Here is a 25,740-nt window from a genome sequence, read left to right on the forward strand (position 1 = left end):
GGTCAATTGTCATGTTTACCTCTCGACCTAGGTACACATAGCTGTTGCATTCGGAGATGGTCGTTCCATTGAGAGCGAATGGGGCGTCAGGAACAAGGCTGTTTCTCATAAACATTGTCTTCGTAAGATTCAGCTGTAGTCCTACCTTTCCACACTCACGGTCAAAGTCGGCCAGCATTTGTGCCGCTTGGTTGATGTTTGGTGTTATTAAAACAATGTCATCAGCAAAGCGGAGGTGGTGTAGTTGCCAACCATCTATCTTCACTCCCATTCCTTCCCATTCCAGTCGTCGCATGATGTTCTCGAGGGTGGCACTGAAGAGTTTCGGTGAAATGGTATCACCCTGACGCACCCCTCTCTTGACATCAACGATCACTTCTTTGTAGAATGGTGAGATCCTGGTAGTGAATCTGCAATACAGCTCACGGAGGATCCTGATGTATTGGGCTTGAATGCCCTGATTGGCTAGGGCTTCAATGACCGCTTCCGTCTCAACAGAATCAAAGGCCTTCTTTAAATCAATGAACGTTAAGCAGAGCGGCATCTTGAACTCCCGAGAAACCTCAATGAGCTTGGTTATCGTGTGGATATGGTCGATGGTGCTGAATCCTTTGCAGAACCCTGCTTGCTCGCATGGTTGTCCTTCATCTAGTGTTCTGCCAATCCTATTCAGGATGACTCGAGTGAACAACTTGTAGATGACAGACAATAGGCAGATCGGGCAATAGTCGCCAATGTCATGGATGTCTCCCTTCTTGAACAGTAGTACGGTCCTGCTGGTTTTCCATTGGGACGGAACCTTGCATTCAGACAGGTAGCGAGTGAAGAGCCGAGCCAGTGTATTGATGAGTACTGACGGCAGGTTCTTCAGGTGTTCAGGTCTTATCTTGTCTGGGCCGGGTGCTGTTTGTTTCTTTACCAACGAAATGGCGTGTCAGATTTCGGAAGGGAGAACGTTGGGATCGACATACCCATCCTGTGGAATTTGGTAAGTCGGCAAGTGGACATGGCTATCGAAGAGATTTGAGTAGAAGTCATGGATAATCTTCTCCATTGCCGTTCTGGAGGATGTGATGGATACATCAGGACTGATAAAATCAGTTTCATTTTATTTTAATTTTGGCTTTGTGGCCACAATAGCCTCTGTTTAAGACTTACTCCTAACAGTGCTCAGAGAATCACATGCAGTGCCAGGGTTTGAACCAGTCTTTAGCCACATGCGTGACGAGGCCTTTACTCATGTACTGTCATTTCAGTCTTAAAACCTGTTTTCTTGTAGAGTGTAAAAATAGCAGAAATCTTGCAGTCATTTTAATGAAGGGTTGAGAAAGAACTAGTATTCACTGAATATATTTAATGCTGTGGTATGGGTATTTTGATGTAACTGACCTCATTTAGTCCACACACACACACACACACACACACATACACACACACACACAGAGACACATAATTTTTATTCCACAACTAAAGAAGCTGAGTTCTAGCAGTTAAGGAAATTATCATTTATGATAATAGTGAATATATAGTTATTCCAAAGCTTCAACCATTAATCTTAGTTAAGTTCCCAATGTCAAAGGATTGATCTTACGCCGTAGCCCTGTAGGCATCACTGAGAAGCAGGTAGCACACTGAAGTGATGAGTATGCCATAGATGTTAAGGGGTAGATATGATCAGTATTCAAAAGAATAGCTAGTAAAGTTAAGGTTCCCTTGCTGATCCTGCAAAATCAAATCCATGGAGGAAGAATTTGAGATCGAAAATGTGTCAATTAAGGTAAAATTCTGTCAAAAATAAAATGAAGTGATTACTGGGAAGGAGCTATGACTGATTGGTTACCCTGGGAACTGGCTGGGTTGAATGTTTCATTTTTGCAAATGAAGTCAGTTATACTTATTAAGCCTCCAGTATATGCCCAGAACTATAAAATGAACATGGGTGGGGGGCAGGGAATGTAACATGAAAGAGCCTTAAATGTAACCATCTCCAGGCTGTAACCCAATTCTCCTTTTAGAAAGTAATCTTTTTGATGTTCAGTGACCTTAGGAATCTGGGTAAAAGATTCTGTGTGCTGTGAAGCATTATAGCATCAGGATAGTAGCTAGTACTCCGAGACTTCTGTATGTACATTTTATTCTCTTCTCTTTGCCTAAAGGTCATTACTTTCTTGGTAACAGTCACCTTCCTTTCCATATTTGTAGCCCTTACTAATATCACTTGTATTTATCGGTGTTGTATAAGTTTGAAATAAACTATTATAAGTTACTGAATGGGCTAGTATGTGTATTTGGATGAATAAGGCAGCTTAGAGAATTCAGCAGAGTAGCAAAGCTCCTTATTTACCCAATATTAAAAATGACCCTGTCTGGACTCTTGGAAAGATCATTCTTTGTCATTCAATGCCACCCAACACTCCCTAGCCATCCTGACAAGGTGAGCAGGTACATTGTCCTGTTTCCCACAAAAGACAGACATCTAATTCACAGTTTCAGAAATGTAATTTTAACCCTTCTTAGAGAAAGGTAACTAAATATGTTTTGACCTATAGAAACTATTCTGAATGAAAACAAGTGCTCTGTCGGTCGTAAATGGAATTCTGAAACTAAATCCTGTTAAAATCAGACTTTAGGGTGTAGGTCTAAATTTTCATCCTCAGTGTGAGATTTCCCTAACAGGATAGAAAATACTTCTGATCGTGCCCTAAGCACTTTCTTTTGCTCCTTTAGCAATTATTTTAAAAATTGTCAAATTGCAGGATATCCACTCAATTCAAAGTATAAGTTACATCTGAGTCTTGGAATCTCAAATGTGTACCCTAGGGCCTAGCTTTTTAAACTGTGGTTTGTGTTCCCATATGGGATTGCATAACAGAGTGTGTGTGTGTGTGTGTGTGTGTGTGTGTGTGTGTGTGTAAGGGGGAGGTTGTGGAGGGTCATAAAAAATTGGGTAACAGTAAATGGTTTCTCAATGCACATAAACCAAAAATTAGTTCCACATAACCATGTAATGAGTCAGAGGTGTTTCTGGCAGCATTTCTCAGGTAAGAGTGCCTCATCAGTTAGAAAAAGCTCAGGTCACTAAAACATACTGTGCCCTGTGAACGGCAAGTAATAACATCATGAAGCCCCTACCTCCTCCAGATACCTTCATAAGCTGCCTTCCCGACAGAGGGTTAGGAGTATGCTCTCCTTCTTTCTCTTTCTGTGTCTCTCTCTCCCTCCGTCCCTGCTCTCTCTCATATATATACATATATATTCATATTTTATATTTTTATATGTTAATATGTACATCCTTATGGAAAATATATCACTCTGCATTGGAACACATTACTCAATGTACCTTTGTCTGTTGGCTTTAATTTTGTTTTTTTTGTTTCTTTGGCAAAAACTTTTTAGGATATTTCCTTAGTTAAATTAAGTAAATATGGTTTCACAGCAAATGAGTATATTTGAGAAAATACATATATAATATATATATATATAAAGAGAAAGTCTTACGTGATATTAGAGTGAAAAAATATCTTTGGTCTTGCGCCCGTTTCTAAGAAATGTGTTGTAGAAAACACTATTCTGATACGTAAGTACAAATGTTAAGATGTATTATTCAAGCTCTCCTTTATTGCCTTGTCTTAAAAGTTAGTATCCCCATAAATATTAGCCCACCAAATACCAGACAGTAGAAACCACATAGGGGAAAATGATATAGATGCCTGCTGAAAATGGAGTTTGACATCCTGGTCTTCTGCTCATTAGTTGTGTCGATAGCCTCCCTTCATGTCTTATCAAAGGTCGAAACTCATTATGACCTACCCCATGGAGTTTTTCTGAGACAGAATATTGTTTTCTCACTGTCTTCAGAGCAGAAGATGGATTGTGAATATTTAACAAATTGTTTATTGAGGTTCTCTTAGCACTTGTTTTGATTTCTCATATTTCCCCCTAAACATAATGTACGTTCTTTGAATTAAGAGTCATTGACCTAAACCAATTTTTAATTAGACTCCTTTCTACTCAGTCGCTAGACAGAAGTTTAAAAAAGCGCCAACTAAACTAATCTCAGCTTCTCTAATGGATATCTCCGAAGAGTTTTTAATTTTCTCGCTGAACCCCTCTTCTGGGATTTGTTCCAATGGATTTTATTTGGTTTAATCTTTTGTAGTGAATTGCAAATTTGATGCTGTTATAAAATGTTATATACTTTTAAAATGAATTCAGAAAAGAAAAATAAAATTTGAGTAGTAACACTAAATCTTCTGATCTAAAATAATTTTACCCATGGGTTTATAAACATTTCTTATTATGTATCTATAGCCAGAGAGCATATTAGAAAAATGGTAATATTCCACTTTAATTAAAAGTATTAATTTAAGCCTTCAGTATTAAAAAAATAAAAAAACAAAGTTGCTGAACATTCCCACAAAAATATTCATATCTAAAAGTTCTCTGCAAAGATGTTAAAAATATTTTGAAAATCTGATATTCAACCTGCTGTTTTTTAGCTTCTCATTTCAACTCTTAACAATGACTATATAGCATGAGAGACACATTTCAGTCTCTCCTGCCTTCAAACTTTTGAATTATGTTGTTGCTGACATTTATATTGTGACCATAGTCTCCGTAGTTTCTTCAGCCTCCATCCTTTGAATATTTAAGGAATTTTGTGGTCATCAGTAGGCTTTTTTAAAGACAGGATCTCACATTTAACTTAAACTTAACTCTTTGAAAGACAAATATTCTCTGATTTCTTTCCTCTAATTTGTTAAGATAAAAATATAACTTTTGGGGAGATAATTTCTTCTTTGTTTTGGTGTTTATTTTGATTCCTCTGGCAATGCTTAGGGAGCCACCAAAACTGCACCTGATGGTCTGGTGCTTGGGGAAGCATATGCAGTGCCAGAGATCCAACCAGGGTTGGCCACATGCAAGGCACCCCTTTAACATTTATTTCATCTCTTCAGCCCCCAAACCTGCTTGCAGAAATTAGGAAGCCAATTTAAAGAAGAATTGGGAAAGGAAGCTAATATTTATGGAATATATTTAATGCTTTAGATATTTTGATGTAATTACTGTCGTTAAGTCCATACACATGAATGTGTACACACACACAGAGACAAAGACACATACACACAAATAATAGAGTAGCTTCCCTATTATGGCTATAGACATTGAGTTCCAGGGAGTTAAGGAAATCATTTATGATGACACAACCTGATAAAGATGAAGACTCCTCTATCTGTAGTATGTGGAGCAGTTCCTCTTTTAACAAAAAGCCCATTTGCCTCGAATATGTCCTTCTTCCCTTTGTGTGGATATTTTTCTGTATATCTGTGTGTATGGAGTTTATACATAAATTCTGTGTGTGTGTGTCCCCATCTGGGGAAAAATTAAACTTTAAGCCAGCAGACTACCCACTGATTAGTAAATGTTTTTCAGACTTCCTTTGGTTAAAATGATATTGACCCTGATCAGATTCATTGCCCAGGACTTTTCTTATGAGGTCAGCACACTGCTGTCTTCTATCACCTCTCATTTGGCAGTCTGGCAATTGCTATTTCTCTTCCCTCCTCTTAACTCAGCTACTTTATTTATCTACTGTCTACTGCCAGGGAATTCAACTAAGATGACTGCATCTTTTTTTTTCTCTTTAGATCCTGTAGGGAAATGAGGTGTCAACTTTAATGAGATAAGACAATCAGATATAATTGGGTTGTTCTTAAGCCAATTAAGAGTAAGCGTATATGGAGAATTAAAACGGAGTTAAACTTTCTCTGTAGCAACAAATTTTGCAGTGAGTCCTTTGCTCTGTTCCAAAATTACAAAATACATTTTCACCGAAGAGTACATCTTGAGGCAGACTTTCTTTTTATTTTGCCAAAGGACTATGCACCTCTCTGAATAGTCAGTTTCCTGTGATATTCTTAAAAGACTTTGAACCTTACTAAATAGTTACCAGTAACATAGGTTCTACTTCTCACATTGCTCCCAGTTTAAAAGTTTTCCATTTTTATTCATTTCTCCAACACTTCATCTGTCAGAGTTGACCTCAACCCCATCATAGTGGGAATATTTAGACTCTAAATAAAATCTGTGAAATTTTTTCTTTATTTTCTATGTTTAGGTTTTGCTTTGCTTCCATATCTGAGAAAGAAGTTGCTTCCTAATTCTCTGCCATCCATAGTTCTATTTTTAACTATGTAATAATTGTAATGTGAGGGGGACATGCAGATTCTCATGAAGCAGACATTTTTACCTATCACCTTGACTCAGCAAATGTTAGGAGCTGTCATATTTGTTTCAGTGTTTTCTAAATTTTAGTTCACCATGACTTACACTTTTACAATACAATCACAATCACAAATCACAAATCATCCTGTTATTCGTCGATTGCCTCGAGCAGGCCCCAGGAACGTCTCCTTCATCCTAGCCCTGAGATTATATTCAAGGCTCTTTAGGAGAATGAGACCCATCATTGTTACTGGTATTTGGCATATTGGGTATGCCACGGGGAGTTTGCCAGACTCTGCCGTGTGGGCAGGCTACATTCAGTAACCTGCCAGTTTGTCCAAAGTAGGAATGAGATAATAAGATGTCATAATAAGATGTCGCGGTTTGGGGAGCGGGTTTTTATAGTCTCTGAGTCTTGGCCACTGATGGGATTACACGGCGCCAGGAAACCATTTGGTGGGTGTGACCCTGCCTACTGGAATTTGGAGAATCTGTATTGTATCTACAATACAATATGACATGCTTATTCCAACATCAAGCCCACCACAATTTTGCCCATTTTCTTCACCAATGTCTCGAGTTGTCTTTAATTTTTTTCATCATTTCTTTTCAGTGCAGAAGTTTCTCAATTTGATATATCACTGTCACTGTCATCCTGTTGTTCATCGATTTCCTTGAGCAGGCATCAGTAATGTCTCCTTTGTCCTAGCCCTGAGATTTTAGAAAGTGCCATATTAAAGGCTCTTTCGGGGTCAGGAGAGTGAGACCCAATATTGTTACTGGTTTCTGGCATATTGAATACACTACGGGGAGTTTGCCAGACTCTGCCATGTGGGCAGGATGCTCTCGGTAGCCTGCCAGGTTCTCCAAAGTAAGAACTAGATAATAAGATGCTGTGTGGCCGCGAATCCTGCCGTGTGCTTCCGGGAGCTGGTTTTTATAGTCTCTGGGTTTTGGCCATTGATGGGAATACACGGCGCCTGGGGCAGTTGGTGGGTGTAACGCCTACATACTGGAAGATGGGAGATCTGGGTGGAGGAGGCCCAGTCTCAATCTGAGCAGGCTTGGAGATCTAAGCCTCAGGTCCTGCACACCTGGGTTCCCCCACTTTTTTTTTTAATTAGTGAAACACCATGAGGTACAGTTGTAGACTTACAAACTTTTGTGCTTGGGTTTCAATTATACAATGATTGAGTAACCATCCCTCCACCAGTGCCCATTCTCCACCACCAACGAATGTAACACCGCTTTTTAATCTTTGCTTCTGTTCATTTAGCAAGCGATAATAATCACTGAAGATACTTCTGCCCATGTTTTCTTTAGTATAAATTATGGATTCAGGTTTGATATTGAGGTGTTTAATCTATTTTTAATTTACTTTTGTGTATACTGAGAGTAAAGGTAAAGGCCCTCCCGTTGATCGTCGATTTGCTCGAGCGGGCCCAGTAACGTCTCCATTGGAGACTCTGTTGTTACTGTGTCTGGCATATCGAATACTCTCGGTAGCTTGCCGAGAGTCATAGTTTTACATGTGATTGATTAATTTTCCTAGTACTATTTGTTGGAGGTTTTCCTTAATCTAGTTCCTATTCTTAGCTCCTTTGTCAAAATTAACCTGAGGATCTTTATGTGAGTTCTCAATTCTATTCCATTGGTCTAGGCATGGGAGTCTATCTCTTTATTCCAGTACCACACTGTTTTGATTCTTTTAGTTTTATAATATAACTTAAGGTTGGAAAGAGTAAAGGCTCCCATCTTTTTTCCTAGGATTGTTTTGACTATGTAAGGGGATTTATTACTCCATCAACAGTGTTTGGTCTCTCTTTAGAATTTTTTTCTGTTCTCTTTCTTTCTTTCTTTCTTTCTTTTGTGGGAGGAGCTACACTTGGCTCACTCCTTTCTATGAAGGTAGGGATTACTCTTAATGGGTCTGGGGGAACCAGATGGGGGGAATAATGTCAGCTGCTTGTAAGACAAATGCCTTATTTTCTGTATTTTCTTTCTAGTCCCTGGTCTATGTCTTTTAAAAATGTCATGGGTATTTTTATGTGGACAACATTAAATCTATATGGTGTTTTGGTAGAACTGTCATTTTGACAAGATTAATACTTCCAATCCATGAGTGGAGTATCCATTTCCATTCAGTACATCTAATTTCTTCCAGCGATGATATATAATTTTCATTATATAAATATTTCACCTCTTTTGTTAAATTTATTCCCAGGTATTTAAATTTTTGAGGTTTAATTGTGAATGATAGGTTTTTTTAAATAATTACTCTCTTCTATTACAGATAGGAATGCCATGGATTTCTGTGTGTTTATTTTGTAATCTGCTACTTTACTGTATCAGTTTATTGTTTAGTTTTTTTTTTGTACAGTCTTTAGGATTGTACAGTATAATGTCATCTGAAAATAAAGATAATTTTATTACTTAAATATTTTTTTTATTTTGATGCCCTTTCTATATTTCTTGCCTGATTATTATAGCAAAGACTTGTCACAAGTCTTTGCTATGGTCAGGAATATTATATTGACTACTATTTGTGAAAAGTGGACATTCTTGTGTCTGGATCTTAGTAGGAAGACTTTTAATTTTTCACTCGAATTGTGTGATGTTAGCAGCAATGCCAACAATTGAACCCCTGCCAGCTATGTGCAAGGCAAGCATCTTACCCACTGTACTGTCTCTGGCCCCTTAAATTGTTTTATTTTTAAATCTAATATGAAAATCTGTTTGTATTTATTTTGATTGTATTGCATTCCCATCCCCACACACTTCTTTTATTCCTTCTATTTGATTGATTTTCTATACCATTAATTTATTTAGAAGTTATAATTCTTATTTTTCCATGACTGCCATTAGAGTTTTAACAAAGAAAATAAATAATCTGTATTTTTCTTGTTCAAACAAAGTAAAGTTAGTAAAGAAAAGGACCTCCCGTTGATCATTGATTTGCTCGAGCGGGCCCAGTAACGTCTCCATTGGAGACTTTGTTGTTACTGTGTCTGGCATATCGAATACGTCACGGGGAGCTTGCCAGGCTCTGCCGAACTTGCCAGGCTCTGCCGAGCTTGCCAGGCTCTGCCGGTTCAAAAAATAACCACTAGAGGATAAACTAACAAAAACAGAAATTAAAAACTTTCATTAAAGAAGGAATTAATGGGTTACAGAAGCAGTCAGTAAGTTAAGAAACTAAAGCAATACTATATAAAACTTTAATAGAGAAATAATAAAAATAACTGATGAGAGCTAAAGCAAGTGGAAAGAAAACTGCATGCAAGATGTGACTTGTGATTGATAAGAGTGTACTATAAAGTCACTACTTTATTTGAACACAGTTGACTCAGGTTTGATTCCTCTTCCCCTCTGGGAGAGCCCGGCAAGCTACCGAGAGTATCCCACCCACACAGCAGAGCTCACCGTGGTGCTCTCCGTGGCACTCCCCATGGCATATTCAATATGCCAAAAACAATAACAACAAGTCTCACAATGAAGATGTTACTGGGTTACTGGTGCCCGCTCAAGCAAATCAATGAACAATGGGAGGACAGTGCTACAGTGCTATATCAATCTATCTATCTATCTATCTCCATTTAAGTCCATTTAAGTGAAGTGTATCAAATAGCTGGGTGTTTATTTTTTCTTGAGATTTGGTCTATTTCTTTACCTGGGGAGTCATTCTTTCAGTTCAGAGACATCTTTCAGATGTCTTCAAATATTGGCTTTTCTATCCACTGTGCTTTTTCATTTTGAATTCTATAGATATACAATTCCAACTGCTGTTATATTCCTTTATTCCTTGTATTTCTTCTTTATGCATTTTGACTCATTCCTCTATACTCTGGATATTTTATCAGTTCTGTTTTGTATTCAGAATCCTTTATTAGCCTATTTTTAAAATTTTTTTATCTATTTTTTTTAATTTGTTTTGGATCACACCTAGTGCTGCACAGGGATTACTCCTAGTGGGCTTGGTGACCGACTGTAAGTGATGACAGTGATTGTACTTGGGTCAGCTGCATGCAAGGCAAATGCCTTATCCATCTTACTAGAGCTCTGGACCCAAATCGAAATATTTTCATTACAGAGCCAAACCTGGTGGTCCACAGAGGCTACCTTAACTCTGTGCTCAGGATGGTGCTCAGGGCACTGTATTTGGTATTTGGGATCAAATGTGGGTCATATGTGGATCAAAAGTGCAAGACAAGCACCTTAACCCCTGTACTATCTCTTAGGTCCCAAAACCCAATTTTTTGTTTTTAAATGTTCTGTTTGATTCTGTTTTAAAGCTCTGGTGTTTAAAATAAGAGCCCTGGGAGTGTTTTGGCTTTTTTTCCGGTATCAGAGATTTTTTTCTTTTGTCTTTATTTTTTATAGTTGATTTTTTTAAAATTAAGGCAAGAGAGTGAACACTGTAGGCTTTGTGTGCCATGTGATTTCTGTCACAACTATTTAACTCTATTTCAGTGCATAGGCATACCTAGCCAATATATAAACAATTGGGTATGCCTATGTTCCAGTAAAACTTTATTTACCAAAACAGTCATTGAATTGAATATAATTCATGGGCCATAATTTTCTGACCTTTGATTTAAAATAAGCTTTATTGAATTATATTCAAGTGGTTCGCCTTAACTCAAGTAACAGAGTGGTAATTCTTCTGTTTGATGTATCAGCTAACTCTGCCTTATGGTGTATTATTTTCTCATGTGTCACAATTTTGAGTTGTAAGCTCTACATAAACCTTCTGTTGGAGGTCACAGTGCCTTGAGTTGTGGAATTATTTTTCAAAGCATACTGGCATTTCAGACCTTGCAGCTAACATTTTTATAAAGGATGGTTTTTAAATTATTGCCCTTAAAATACCCCAAATAGGAATCTTATGAAATAATCCAGCACTTAGTGCCTTGACACAGATACCCACACTATGTTTATCTCTATTAAAGTAAGCTGACATGCGGCTGGAGGATAGGGAGGCAGCTAAGGCATTTCCTTGCACATGGCTGACCTGAATTCTATCCCCCACACCCATGTGATTCCCCCAAGCCTTGCCAGGAGTGATCCCTGAGCACAAAACCAGGAATAAGCCCTGAGCACAGCCAAATATAGCCCCTAAATTTAAAAATATGAAAAAGAAAGCTGACCATCTTTTCATTGATACATTAACCCTAGTTTTTAGAGAATATACAAAGATTATATTGTCACCATTTCTATTTCCAAGTTTTTGACCATTACGATTGATTGGAAAATAAATTTCTGAACATTATGATTGATTGGAAGATAAGTTTCTTTAGTTGTTCCTGGTCGTACTTTTAGTTTAAAAAAAAATATATATATATAATCTTGGGACCGGGGGGGCAGTGGAGGGTTGTGTGCATGGCAGAGACAGGAGTAACCTGTGAGCACCACTGGATGTGGGCCCCCAAACAAAAATATATAGCTGGGAGTGAGCACATCCAGGAGTAATTCCTGAGTGCAGAGTCAGTAGTAACCCCTGAGTGTCTCTAAGAGTGGCCTCAAACAGACAAACAAAATATAGAGCTGTGTTGCTGAAGAGCACAGAATCCCATGTGATCCCCCCAGTCTGTAGCAGTGATCCCTGAGTGCAGAGTCATGAGTAAGTCATATATATGATGTGCATGCTTGTGTGTATACATATGTATGCATATATCTGTACACATATATGTATATATGTGGTACTGAGTGAAATATGCTTTATAAGAGCTAAAGGTAATCAGATCATGACAGAACACAAAGTTACAAAAGTTCTTTCTGAAATGCATTTTAATAGAAATGGAATGAAACATATCATTGGATATATATAGACATATACATATGTATGTCTATATACATATACATATATGTATATATACATACTCATTCATATACAGGTATGGACACATGTGTTTTCCCCAGTCTAGTAAATTCCTTCTTTGTTTTTATCACAGGACACTTGAAATGGACCAAAGCTGAGGACATTGACATAGAAACCCCAGGATCTATTCTTGTCAACACTAATTTAAGGGCATTAATAAATAAGCATACCTTTGCTTCTTTACCTCAGCATTTTCAACAATACCTCCTGCTTTTACTCCCAGAAGTAGATAGACAGGTAAGTAGAAGCTTTAGATGATATATCAAATAAATCAATTTGTTACCCGTTATGTTTTTATGAAGTGACAGAACTGTCCTTGAAGATAACTAATACATGAATGAACTGTTTTATAATCATTAGTATATTGATAAAATTTATAAACCTATTTATAGCATTGATATACTTATTTAATCTGACAAAACCATTTTATAAAGTCCTTAGCAAGCCAATTCAGAATTTAAAATTCAGCACAATACCATGGAGTGAGAACAACCAACCTACCCACACTGGGAAGGAAAAACAAAGAAATCAAACATTCCATTATCAAATAAAGCTTTGAAGTAGCTACTCCTTTGCCCAGAGGGAATATTGAAGTGCAACAAAAAAAAAAGCCAGGGTTTCTATGAAATTATGTAAATGTTTTTATTCTCAACTCTTTCTAAAAAGCATTGAAAATTTATGTTTGCAGTTGCCTTCTGAGAGTCTACCATAATGAATATGATTGCCTATAAATAATAACCTTTTATCTTTCTTTAGTATAACTGGAAATGCTTTAAGTGTATTTTGGTGTTTTTAAAATTCCTCTGAAATAAGAATTTACAAACATACAGCCTTAATAGCTTATATCAATCATCTTCCAGGGAGATTTCCTTAGAAAAGGAAAACATTTTACCACATATACTTTTATTAATTTTTCCCAAAATTATTAAGTGATAGCTTGAAAACATTTTCTCATGATTCAAATGTTTATAAATGCTGACAATTGTATGTAGTTTCTGGTTGGACAGAGTGTATGCATTCCAAAATTATAGCTATATCTATAAATTGAAGTAGGGAAAGTTGATTTCATATATTCACATTACTTTGATTAAGTTTCCTCATATTTTTATTAGATTCTTTTTTATGGTATCTTAGTAATTTTCTTCCATACAAATTAAAAAATAATGAGCTGTCTTGAGCTAACATTTTTATGCATTTTGGGAAGATTATTGTTCAGATAAATTAGAAAAATATTTTAACTTTGGGTACATTTTTACTAAGATACATAAGTTATATTAGTGAATAATCAAAATATGAAGTACAGCAAGCAAGATGGAGTGGGGGAATATGCAAAATGTATTGAATTTTTAGATAAAGGGAAAATCAGGAACAAATTTGAGATCATTGAATTTGGCTTTGAAGTATAGGGGTAGAATTTGAATAAGTCAGGTAGAAATTTCCAAGCACAAAGTTTAATGGTACAAAATCAAAAGTTAATATTGTGAGAATCTGGATTGTAGGAAGAACAATGCAAATAAATCTACAAAGAAAAACTGAAAGTTGATTTTGGCAGGTTTCCAAGTATGAGGGTGAGGTAAAGATTCTGAATAATGTTCTTGTTTTGTAGTGCAAAATCATTGTGGACTTATGAGCAGAACTGTCATGTAATAAGATCCATGCTTTTAAAGAAAGTCATTCTGGCAGTACTCAAAAGGAATGTTATGGATGGGAAGCATGAAAGTAGAAAGAATAGTTAGGAAGCAATTTTAGTTATTACTTAAAGGTTGGGGGTAAGGGGCAATATTAAGACTTAAATTTGGAGAATAATTTGTAAATTAAAGAAGACAATGTATTAATCACCATTACCATTATTTTCTTAGTGGATTAATTATTTTGCTAGTGAGTAAAAGCAAATTTACACTTTAAAACTATCATTTGAAACTGGTTATAGGGAGAAATAAGGTACCAGGGATGCTGCTGGTGAGACTCAGATCTCAAGCTTGTGACTAAGAGTAGTTTAGGAATTATGAAAAACTTTTAGTGTTCAAAATATTCACCAATTTCAACATGAGTGTGGTGGCTTAGCTTGCATGCATTTTTTTCCTGTCCACTTCCAGAGGAAGATATAGCATATGCAGAGTTCTTGAATGTTTTTGGAATAAAAAAATGATGAATTATTTTTGGTGAAGATAAATATTTTTATAACCCAAAAGGCCAGTCTGCACTTAATATTTTATTCAACCTGTAAGAGTTTCTGTTCCTCAAGTTTTTAGTTACTGTGAGAAATGTAAATGAAGCATAATGCCTCCCTACTAATATGTTTAATGTTTAATATACTGAGAAATTATTCAAGACATATTTTCTTTGTTGTGTGCAATACTTGTTAAATACAGAGGACACAAGAGTAAATGCTTTGAAGAAATAATGGAATAAAACTAATAGACTCATGCTGAAATACAAATAATCATGCTCATTACTAGTAAAGAAATCCAATTGTTGACTATCCCCACACTACATTTGTATAAGGGGAGGCAGAATAATATAAATTCAAAATAGAATTACAAGAGAAGTTATTAAAAGTAATAGAGGATAAGTAGATTTTGTCTGAAAGTACACTAAAGTTTTTATGATGGAAGGTATATTTAAAAGTTGAATCTAAGGACTAACAGGTGTTTTGTAAGGGAAAGTAGAGCATGCCATTTATATAAAGAATTGCTACTTGTGTGTTCCAGACAATTTAGTCCAATGTAATTTTACTATACTACAGGGGGAAAGTGTTTGGATATTTTGCTGAAGGGAATTGTGACCTACAACTTTGAAGACTTGGTTACTGTCAAATTTCTTTGAACTTATCCTGAAACCATAAATTTTCCAAATGAGAAATGTCACGCATAATGTAATATAAACAAACCTGTTAGTGCTTGGATGTTAGAAGAGGATCCAAAGGATAAATAGAATTCAGACCTTCCTTGTTTTTTTTCCTTATGATTCTGTAGCCCTGTGAATGTTGGTCCAACATGCAGAAAAGGTGAAAATGAAGGGAGACGATTGAATTCTTGGAGGTTAGAGATAAGACACACCTTGAGCTTGGGCCTTGGAAATGAAGAAAGAGAAAGGACTTGAGTTCCAGATATTTTCCAGACAGATGGGAGAAATTGAGAAGAGATTGTTATGAGATAGGGTTGTAAATGGTTTTAAAGATAATTGCAGCTCTTACTTGAAGTGACTTTGGAGAACAGAAAGATTGATCTATCAGTGTGTGTGTGTGTGTGTGTGTGTGTGTATGTGTGAGCACATGCACACATGCATGTGTATGGTACACATCTTACCTGGTGGTTCTCTAGGAGTACATGTGTTGCTATAGGATCCAATTCAGGCATCCTACATGCAAAGCATGTGTAATAACCACTTGAGACTCTGGCTTCTTAATATATGATACCAAGTACCCTGTTTGAGATCTGTTCTCCTGGCAGAAAGGGCCAGGCTACCTGATGTGTTGGGCCACCAAAATTACTGCTGTGTCAGTCCAGCATATAAACAACCAGATATGCTGGGCATCGCTGTTTTCTAGGCAGAATATTTAGAATCTGCATGGAAATGTGACTTTCATCACTTAGATATAGATGAGTTAGTGAATGGAACTATGATTATGTGAAGTAGCTAATGCTGTGGCTTATCTTCACATAGTTTTACAAAATTTGAAATTCCAAATACAGCGTTTCCTTCATTTTATTTTCCAGATTTCTGCCTGGTTCCTTATCTGAGGCAGTCCTACATGACTTCAAGTTTGTAAATAAAAGCTGGTGATTATTCCATTATTCCACCTGTAAACAGTGATGGAACACTGGGCATCCCAGTTTTCTTACTAGTGCAAGGGTCATTAAGCAACCTATCTTTTCTTTTTGACATCTATTCATCTTAGATTACATTTTTTAAGTTTCTGATATATAACATTGTAACAGTTTTAACTTTGCTTGTAATCTCTTTCACACAGATTACAAACAATACAATAAAATTTAGACTAAACATTATTGGATTATTTTACTCCGGTAGTTAGGCAATAAAGATTATAGGTGACTTCTCATTGTTCTCAGTTTTAGTAATTATCAAGAGATAGTTAATAATTCATCACAATAATTTTGAGATATTCTTTCTTGTTGAACTTACTCTTAACTGAAATGCCTTTGTGATAGTGGTAGCTGCCTGAACCAAAAACTAAATACTTGCCCTTTGGTTCACATTCATGGTAAATATATTTCTTAGTATTTCAATGATAAATCTAAAATTTAGACCAGTGTTCAAGTTTATATCACATGAATATAGCTTAAACAGTGATGTGCTGATTATTTTAAAGCAGCGCGACCTTATCTTGAAGTTTATAGTATTCACTGTATGCCGAGGCTTAGTAGTGCACTGTGATAGAGGTCAGAGACATTTCAGAAATTTGGTTTTTAGAAATACTTTGAGCATATGAGGGTGAGAGGAGGAATACATAGCGACAGTGCCCACTAGTGGAGTAGGCATTGTTTGGTTTTTGACATGTTAGTTGATACCTCTGTTGTATGACATGCCCACAGAACTGATTATATAACTTTATAATGTTAGAGATGATAGGCTGGTACACCCTTCTTAATTACAGTGAAAACATTAGACTATGAGGGGACTATGAAAAAGCATTGTTATCCTAGAGGAATATATATATTTGTAAGAGAATGTAGATGAGGTCTGTGGAAAAGATTCACATGTTGACATTGGCATGAATTTGTGTTATTAAACCACATTCAAATGTGAGCCATCAGTACTAACTAGTATCAGTGTGTTGAGATACTAGGTACAGAATGGCAACTCTGTGCCCAGTCATGAATTTGGGTATTATATGTGGACAGTGATGTCAAATGAACATCACAGTGTCATTGGGTAACAAGCAGGATGTCTTTTCTTTGTCTCTATGGGTCAGCCAGGATCCATATAACCCTGGGGCGGGGGTGGGGGGTGTGTGTGAAATCAATAATACAGTGAGTAGGATGTTTTCCTTGCATACAGCTGACCCATGTTTGATCTCTCATACTCCATATGGTCCTCTGTACCCCACCCCCCAGGAGTGATCCCTGAGCACAGAGCCGGGATTTAGCTTTGAACAGCATTGCATGTGGTTCCCCCCACCCCCAAACAATTACAAAACAAAAAAAGCATATGACACCTGGGTGCCTCCAGGATATTCCACAGGGATCACGGGTTAAAAATTATGTATATGAAGGGGTTATAGCACAAGACGAGGGGCCCAGCTAGTAGAACAAGGGGGCCACAGGAAGGAAACAAGATTAGAAGGAGGGCACCATAAGAATAAAGGTTCAGTTTGTAACTTCTAGAAAGTTAGAAAATGCATTAAAAAAGAGATTTCCATCATGATGGGGTCTCCCTTATCTCTCTTCCCACTTCCCCAGCCTGTCAAAGCATTGTAGCCTAAAGGTTGTATTTTTTTTAAATATTTATTTATTGAATCACTGTGGGAAAAGTTACAAAGCTTTCAGGTTTAAGCCTTGTTCATACAATGATCAAACACCTTTCCCTTCACTGGTACTTTTTTTTCACCACCAAGGACCCCAGTGTACCCCGCTCCCGCTCCTCCCAATGCCTGTGAGGCAGATAATTTCTACTTAACTTTCTATTTACTTTGATTACATTCATTATTTCGACAAAAGATGCACCATTATTGTTTAGAGTTTCCACCCAACAATCAGAACTGCTGAAAAGGCATTGTGAAATAATTTGTTTTCTATAGCTTGTTATGAGAACCATATGATTTTGGATTTCTGATATTTTACTTGTTAAGTCTGGAGGGATTTCTGCCAAGAGCCAGATCATTACGAGATTGGTTTATGTGGCTCTGGAGCCATGACCGTGCCAGAGAGCCGCTCGTGGGGGACAACTTGTGACCTCAGTAGGGTGTGAAGGACGAGGTGGTAATGCTCCCCTTCCCATGAGGTTGCAGTTGCTCTGTCACCGCAAGCTTTCCAATAAACTCTGAGGCAGCGGGCACCTTGCTGTGTTGGGTGGGGGGGGGAGGGGAGGGTGGCGGAAGGGAGCGACACCCTTTCCTCCCAGGGAGGCATGGTACTGTGGATTAACGCATAGTCCATTCAATTTTCTGCCCCAAGCTGCTGAGCTCTGCATTAAGTCCTTGTGCCTCTGGAGCACAAGAATGTCATAGCCAAGCCGGAGAGCCGCTCAAGGTTGTATTTTTTATAAATGAAGATATTCTCTAAGTACGGTAAAAGCGAGAAAAGGATATCAGCAGTGGTCATCATCATTGTGCAATCCATAGACTCTGTTGAGGTTTACCAGTTGTCCCAATCATTTTACTTAATTTTTTAATATTCTTATTTTTAATTAGATAACTTATGTAGACTTATGCATATTTTCGCTCCCCAAATTGAAGCAACTGAGCAAATAATTAAAGATATAAAAGAGAAGATTGACGTGTTGACCATTTAGGATAGCTGAAAAAGAAAGAACTGTTGGGAAAGCTGGTTTGAGGGGGCAAAAAGATGCTGCTTTCTGAATTCAGATAAAAGATACAGGAAATATGGAGTGAATAAATGTGATGAATACAATGAGAAGTGGGGGCGGGGAGGGGTGATGAGGTAGGTTTACGGTGGTGTACTTGTCTGTCCAGATAGAGGACTGGGGTTTGAGGAGAATAAAAAAAAAAGAAGCTCTAGAAATTGTCTTCATTTTTTGCTTCACGTGAACATTTGGTTATAGAACATCATTGAGATGCCATTTAAGGTTAGATGGCCGTAGATGTTGTCCACTTAAGTGTCCTCCCTAGAAAAGTAGCTTGGATTAGATATGATGGATGCCACATTTTGCAAAGGTTCCAACTGAAAAAACTGAACAATTTCAGGCTACTTGTGACATGTTGATTGGATAGTTGATTATAAGATCTAGGCTTTAAAGGGGAAAAAATAGATCAGAGTGAATGGATTAAGTGACCATATTAACAAGAATAAAATGACATTATAGAGAAATGTGTATTGTTGAAGAAAGCGATAGTCTCAAATAATAGACTTCATATATGATCAGGGTAGGTAAACACCTGGGTCAGAATACACCTCTGGGGCATTTTGACTTAGAGATCGAATACAAAGAAACCAGGGGGCAGATCAGCATTCTTCAGCGTTAGTGAACAGGTAGAATTGTAACTTGCTCTTCATTCAGTTAACAGTGTAGAAATATTGGCTTAATAAATTCAGTGCTTGGCTATAGCCAGACATGCTTTCGTGCTTCCCGATCTGCAGGATATGCTTGGAGAATTTTTAGAACCTCATTGATTATACATAGCAAATCTCTCCTTTCTTTAGGAATTTGTACTTTATAAACTGTGTCTACATACAACTATTTTGTGACCTTTTAAAAATATATGGCAGGTGCTAGAATAAATGTCAACTAAAGTGGAGTCATATTTAGGTTTTTATTACATTTTCAAATTGAACCTCACTGATGAATAGCTTGTTGTCATTTCTGTCACATGTATCATTTTTAAGTGATGTTCATCTTTGCCTCCATTTAGTGGTGTCAGTACTATCAGAGCTGCCTTGCCAAACACTTACAAGACCATCCCCCAACTGCTTCTAAATAACTTTTACCTATTATTTTTGTCCAAATGTTAACCGAAGCATTTCAATTCATTCTTACTAATTCCCAGTTTTGTTCCACATTTATATCTGTGTGTCTGTGGCTTGTCAAATGAATGACCACCGAGAGATATGTACTGTATAGGCTCTTTAAAATCCTATCTAGCTCCGTTCTCTTCAGGTTTTTGCTCTCACTGGCAATAATGCACATAATTTTAACTGTGGAGAATGTCATTAAACTAAAATGGAACATTTACACAGTCCTTTTTTGCAGAGAATTTTGGACTAGGAAAATGAATGTGTGTGTCAGACATTTTATAGCACATGAGAATGTGATTTATTGATTTCTGATGGCTCTGTTGGCATCAGTGTATATATTTAAAGAAGTCACGCAGCCTTTATAAATGCAAATGGGAAAGGGCTTTCCATCTTTTTCCTCTATGGAAATAGCTCATGCATTTGCAATAACTCGGGTTCCTCTTAGAGATTGCTCTATGTACTGTATATATTGATTTTAAAATTATACAGCATTTTCATTCTACAAATAGCGTATATAATGAAATGTCAATTTACCTAACAGATTATAAAAATTCAAAAGTATTAAAGATATGAAAAAATACTAGTATCATAAGCCTTTAGGTAAAATAAATGTGTGCTTGAGATGTAATTATTTTAATGGAACTGGCACTTTGGCTTTTTCTCTGCTTCTGAAAGCATATCTTAGAGTACTTAAGAAATCCAATATTCCTTCTAGCCTAAGTCACTTACTGGTGATAGTAAATCATACATGGCCAAAGATATTCTTGCAGACCATGCCTGGATATTTTCATTCTCATCATTTGATCTATATATTTAAAGGGAAGTGATTTCATCTTGATATTATTCACATCTAAGCGAACTGGAAAGTTAACATCAAATCCTATTTATCAGTATCTGTTTCGGGATATGACAAATAATGTATAGACTAAATTGAGTTACAGATGGGATTAATTCTACATAATAGGCAATCTGGCAAATGGAGCTTATTTCAATTTATGCATAAGGGATTGGACAAGTTGATCGCAAACATTTAATCTGGAGAACAATCTAGAATGAGCAGTGATCTTGTTTCATCCTCCTTTATGTAGGAGGATACAAAATGCTAATTTCGTGCCCTTTGATATCATATGGTCAAACATATTAGCATATGGTTGCCAAACATTTAAATTTAAGTGTTAGCATATTAGATTGCAAATGCTTAACACTGTTGCCTAATATTTTCATAATTACCTTTTTTGCTGTCTTATACATATTATTTAATAATATATTTATGCATCACACTCAATAACTAGTTTCTTCAGCAATGGGAAAGGAACATACGGATTTTAACCTTGCATTGCTTTACGAATAAAAAGGGATCAGCAATGAGATTTGAGAAGTGAGTCATTTATGTGGCAGGCATTTTAATAATAAGGATATTATGGGCTATTCTCTGAAACCATTATTAACAGGTATCATACAGTGACTCACTACTAAGTTACGTTCAGGAGATATGGAAGAAAACTGATATCATTAAATGACAATTAGAATTGCTCGTATTATATTCTATCAAAAAATGTAGTTGCCTGATAAAAGACTTTGCTCCTTTTTATAAAATTTATTAAGATCATTTTGAGGAACTAAATGATTAGTTCTAAACAGGTAGAGAACAATGTAGTCAAGTTTGACTATCTGAATTAAGGTTATGGTATAAGTTCTAAATTCCATTAGAGTGACAGCAGAGTTTTTTCTTATTATTTTTTTGTCAGTTTGGAAACCGAGGGATAAGAATGACGTTTAGTTACAAAAAATGTTGAGAAATTTCTGTAGGAAGTAGTGAAAATGAAACAAAATTGAGCCAAGAGAAGGCCAAAATGATGCCTGGAGAGGAAAACTATGTGGAATCTGACTGAAAGGGACGATGAATTTGCCTTAAGACGTAAGCACCAATAAGAAGGGACCACTATGACAATGATAGGGGAATGATCACTCTGGACAAGAACTGAGTGCTGAAAGGAGGTAAAATGTTATGCATGATAACCTTTGAATGACAGTATTGCAAACCACAGTGCCTTAAAGGAGTGAGAGACATTGAGAAAAAGAGAGAAGGGAACTGTCAGATATATAGAAGTAGGCGGGTGGGATGGAACTGGGAACATTGGTGGTAGGAAACTACACTAGTAAAGGGATGGGTGTTGGAACATTGTATGACTGAAATTCAATCATGAACAATTTTGTAGCTCTGTACTTCACTGTGATTCAATTAAACAGAAAAAATAAAACCACCTCTGAGTGGTAAGGGCCAGAGCTAAGGGTGGCACTTTCCAGAAATGCAGTTCTCCACACTGTTCATGCTTTCTGGAAATGTTCACTAGGAATCAGTCTCTAAGAGCAGGTGTTCACTATAATATTTATAGTCTGTACTTGCTAAGAGTTTCATTGTTTTCTGTGTGCAAAAATTGTTTAGCTGGTTAAGAAATGCTTTGCCTCAATGATATATCTTGAACTATATGATTAAGGTGTTCTGTATTAGAGAATGAATGTCTAGTTCTCACAAGTGCCCTAACTCTACTTGGAATAAACATGCACTTTTACTTCACCCCATATCCAAAATTAAAAGATATATACAAGGTCAAGTAGAGTATCTGAGAGAAGCCAGTTCAGTATTTAAAACTGATTTGACCCCTCCTGACCTTGCTGTTAGGGTGACAAGATAGAGATCAGTATGTGATGGAGGAAGTTCAAAACTGAGGCCCAGGGGTTGGAGAGATAGCACAGTGGGTAGGGTGTTTGCCTTGCATGCGGCAGACCCGGGTTTGATTCCCAGCATCCCATATGGTCCCCTGAGCACTGCCAGGAGTAACTCCTGAGTGCAGAGCCAGAAGTAACCCCTGAGCATCGCCAGGTGTGACCCAAAAAGCCAAAAAAAAAAAAAAAACCAAAACCTGAGGCCCAGTGTGACAATTTTAGAGCAAGGATTTGCTACCACATTAAACACACACATTTTTTTTTAAAAAATGGGTTTGACAATATTGATTAATATATTGAAGGTGATTCATGAAAATTACATTTACAAATACTGAGGCTTTGTAAAAGTATATGTGCCACACTAGATGCTGGGGATATTATGTGAGACTGTCATGTATCTTATACTCATTGAGCTTACTGTTTAGTTGGGGCAATAACACTGGACACGGTGAAGGTACATGAAACTCCCTGGGAATATAAACTTTGAAGATGAGAGTGAAACCCTCTGATCATCTGAGAAAGCTCATGAATGAGCTTGATGCAGTTATTCGAAAACAGTTTGAGTACTTTGGAGCTGGAACTTATCTTGGACACCACTAGAAACTTTTGCTCTAGTGTGTGGTCAGTACTTCCTCATGTCTTTGGCAGTCTAACTGTTGGAAACACACACCATGAGTAGAGCTCCCTGTCTGCTGTATGGGAACTGAGGCCTCATTCAAGAAATAGAGGCCTCTAGGCCTTTCCTCATATTTGCGCTTTCTTCAACACAGCTGAAGAACATCAAAATTCTCTCTGATGCTCTCTGGTTATCTTCTCTGATTCGGTGACTATCTTCCTGTGAACTTCAGCTACCTTGGTTTCCTTTCCGGTTCAGTGTCTTGAGTCTTGATAGCTCATTAGGCAGATTGTGTGCTATTAACTGAGTTAGAAAAAACAGAAGAAAGAGCATGTTGTAGACCTACTGCTTCTGAGATGTGCATGCTTTGGGCATATTGCTTGTGAGATGCATTTGAGAAATTCATGGAAATTTTTCATAAGAGTTTATCTTTCTAGGTCTCAAGGTTAGAATAGAATTCTAAGCTGGAGGTTTAAAAATGAAGAGGACCCACTTATTCTTTGAACTTTAAAGTTCAAATTTTACCATAAAATGGAAACAAAAAGTTCTAATATTTGGAAAAGAACATACTTTTGAGCAATCACTGGGTTGTAAAGGAGATTGAGGAATGAATTTTAAAAATTACTCAAATGAGAATAAACACTTAAAACATCAGAATCCATGGGACACAGTAAAATCAGTACTGAGGCATTTGTAGCAATACAGGCATACATGAAGGAACAAGAAAAAGCTTAGTAAAGTACCTCACACCTAGAGAAACTACAAAAAGAACAAATGAATCCCAAAGTAAAAGGATGGAAGGAAATAATAGAAACATAAGAGCATAAATTAAGAAAACAATAAAAAAATATTAGTAAAACCAACCAGGAGCTGTTTTTTTCAAAAGACTAAAGATTTATAAACCCTGAGCTCAAGAGAGAAAAGAGCACAAACACTAATAGATCAGAAAGTAGAAAAATTATAATGAATATCTCAGAAATGTAAAATATGAAAGAGGTCATTATTTTCCTGATACTGAACGCAACAAATACTACTAAAAATAAAATAATAAACTAGTATCACTGATTGATGGATGTAGATACAAAGATCCTCAAAGCAGTGTATCAAAAGGATCATAAATCATGATCAAATGGAATTGATTTGAGGGATTAAAGGATAGTTCATTATATGCAAATTATTTAACCTAATATGCCAGGTCAACAAAATGAAAGAGGAAAACAACATGATCATCAGTAGATGAACAGAAAGATTTCACCAAGATTTAAAATCTGTTCATGAGCAATACTCAATAACATAAGAAGAAAATTGCCACAGGTTAGTAAAGTCCCCATACCTCCCTGCTGCTTCAAAAACACCTCAAAATAGATTTGTTTCTATATCTTAAATTTATTTTTTTATTCACACTTTTAGAAGAAAAGCTGTATTTTGCTTAGATATTTGTACCTTCAAAGATTATAAAGAGAAATGAAATTTGTATTGAAGTATAAATTCTGAAAAAACTGAGTTTGACACATTGTTACAAACTATTAATTTTATGTAGTAATTGTTTTAAGTACTTTCCACACTGTAGCACTGTCCTCCCGTTGTTCATCGATTTGCTCGATTTGCTCGAGCAGGCACCAGTAACATCTCACAACAAATTGTGAGACTTGTTGTTACTGTTTTTGGCATATGGAATACCTCACGGGTAGCTTGCCAGGCTTTGCTGTGTGGACAAGATACTCTTGGTAGTTTGCTGGGCTCTCCAAGAGGGGCGGAGGAATCGAACTCGGGTCGGCCAAGTTGACTGCGTGCAAGGCAACCACCTTACCTCCTGTGCTATCGCTCCAGCCCACTTTCCATGAAGGAGAATATTTACTTTTCTAAAATTTCTCATTCCTTTACTTGACTTTTTTTTCACTTTGTTTATATTGCCTTGAAGAATGGGATAATTAATTTATATTAGATTTTTAGTGGTCACAGTAAAATTATATTTTGCCACTCATAAGCACTGAGCCTGTTACTAAGTATTCTGTTCCTTTTGTAGGAAGGAGTGATAAAATTAGTGGGTAGATGCCTGTGCTCATGGATTTTACATAGCATGATAATTTCTCAGTAGAAGTATGTAATTGAAATGTGTGAGTTAAGAGGTGATAAGTATACGAAATCTATGTTTCGTTTTTTTTTCTGTCCATACTGATTTTGTATAACATCTCTACAGATATTTTATTATAGGTTCATGTTTAATACCAGCGAATTTTTTTGTTTAGAGGTGGGAGCAGACCTTTTGTGTCACCTCTGGAGATACTCAGAATTTACTCCTGGCTGTGCACTCAGAAATTATTTCTGGCAGTGCTCGGGGAATCTTATGAGATGCTGAGGATCAAACCCGCGTTGGCCATGTGCAAAGCAAACAGCCTCCCTTCTGTACCATTTCTCCAGCCCCTAATATTTTTTAAGTTGATTTGCCTTTTATGGAAAGGCACCATTAAATAAATGAGGAATAAGAGAAGATTGCATTAACGGATGGTTGTGGAAATATTTCCAGTTGCTACTTTCTCTGTTTTCTTTAATCTCCTCTTGGGATGGTTTGCAGAATGTTACTTTTGTACTCTGTGCTCTTATTTAAATTATTCATCTAATGTTTTATTTACTTAGAA

General features: G+C 36.6%; 1 protein-coding gene across 1 annotated transcript in view; it reads left to right on the forward strand.

Annotated features, from left to right (window-relative positions):
- Positions 1-25,740, forward strand: part of ASXL3 (ASXL transcriptional regulator 3) — a 178,150-nt gene that overhangs the window by 104,986 nt on the left and 47,424 nt on the right. Inside the window, exon 8 of the mRNA XM_056138275.1 lies at positions 12,177-12,340. Coding sequence (XP_055994250.1) covers positions 12,177-12,340 — 164 coding nt within the window. The remainder of the gene's footprint in view (positions 1-12,176; positions 12,341-25,740) is intronic.

This window comes from Sorex fumeus, unplaced genomic scaffold, assembly GCF_029834395.1.
Source record: "Sorex fumeus unplaced genomic scaffold, SorFum_2.1 ptg000128l, whole genome shotgun sequence".
NCBI lineage: Eukaryota > Metazoa > Chordata > Mammalia > Eulipotyphla > Soricidae > Sorex > Sorex fumeus.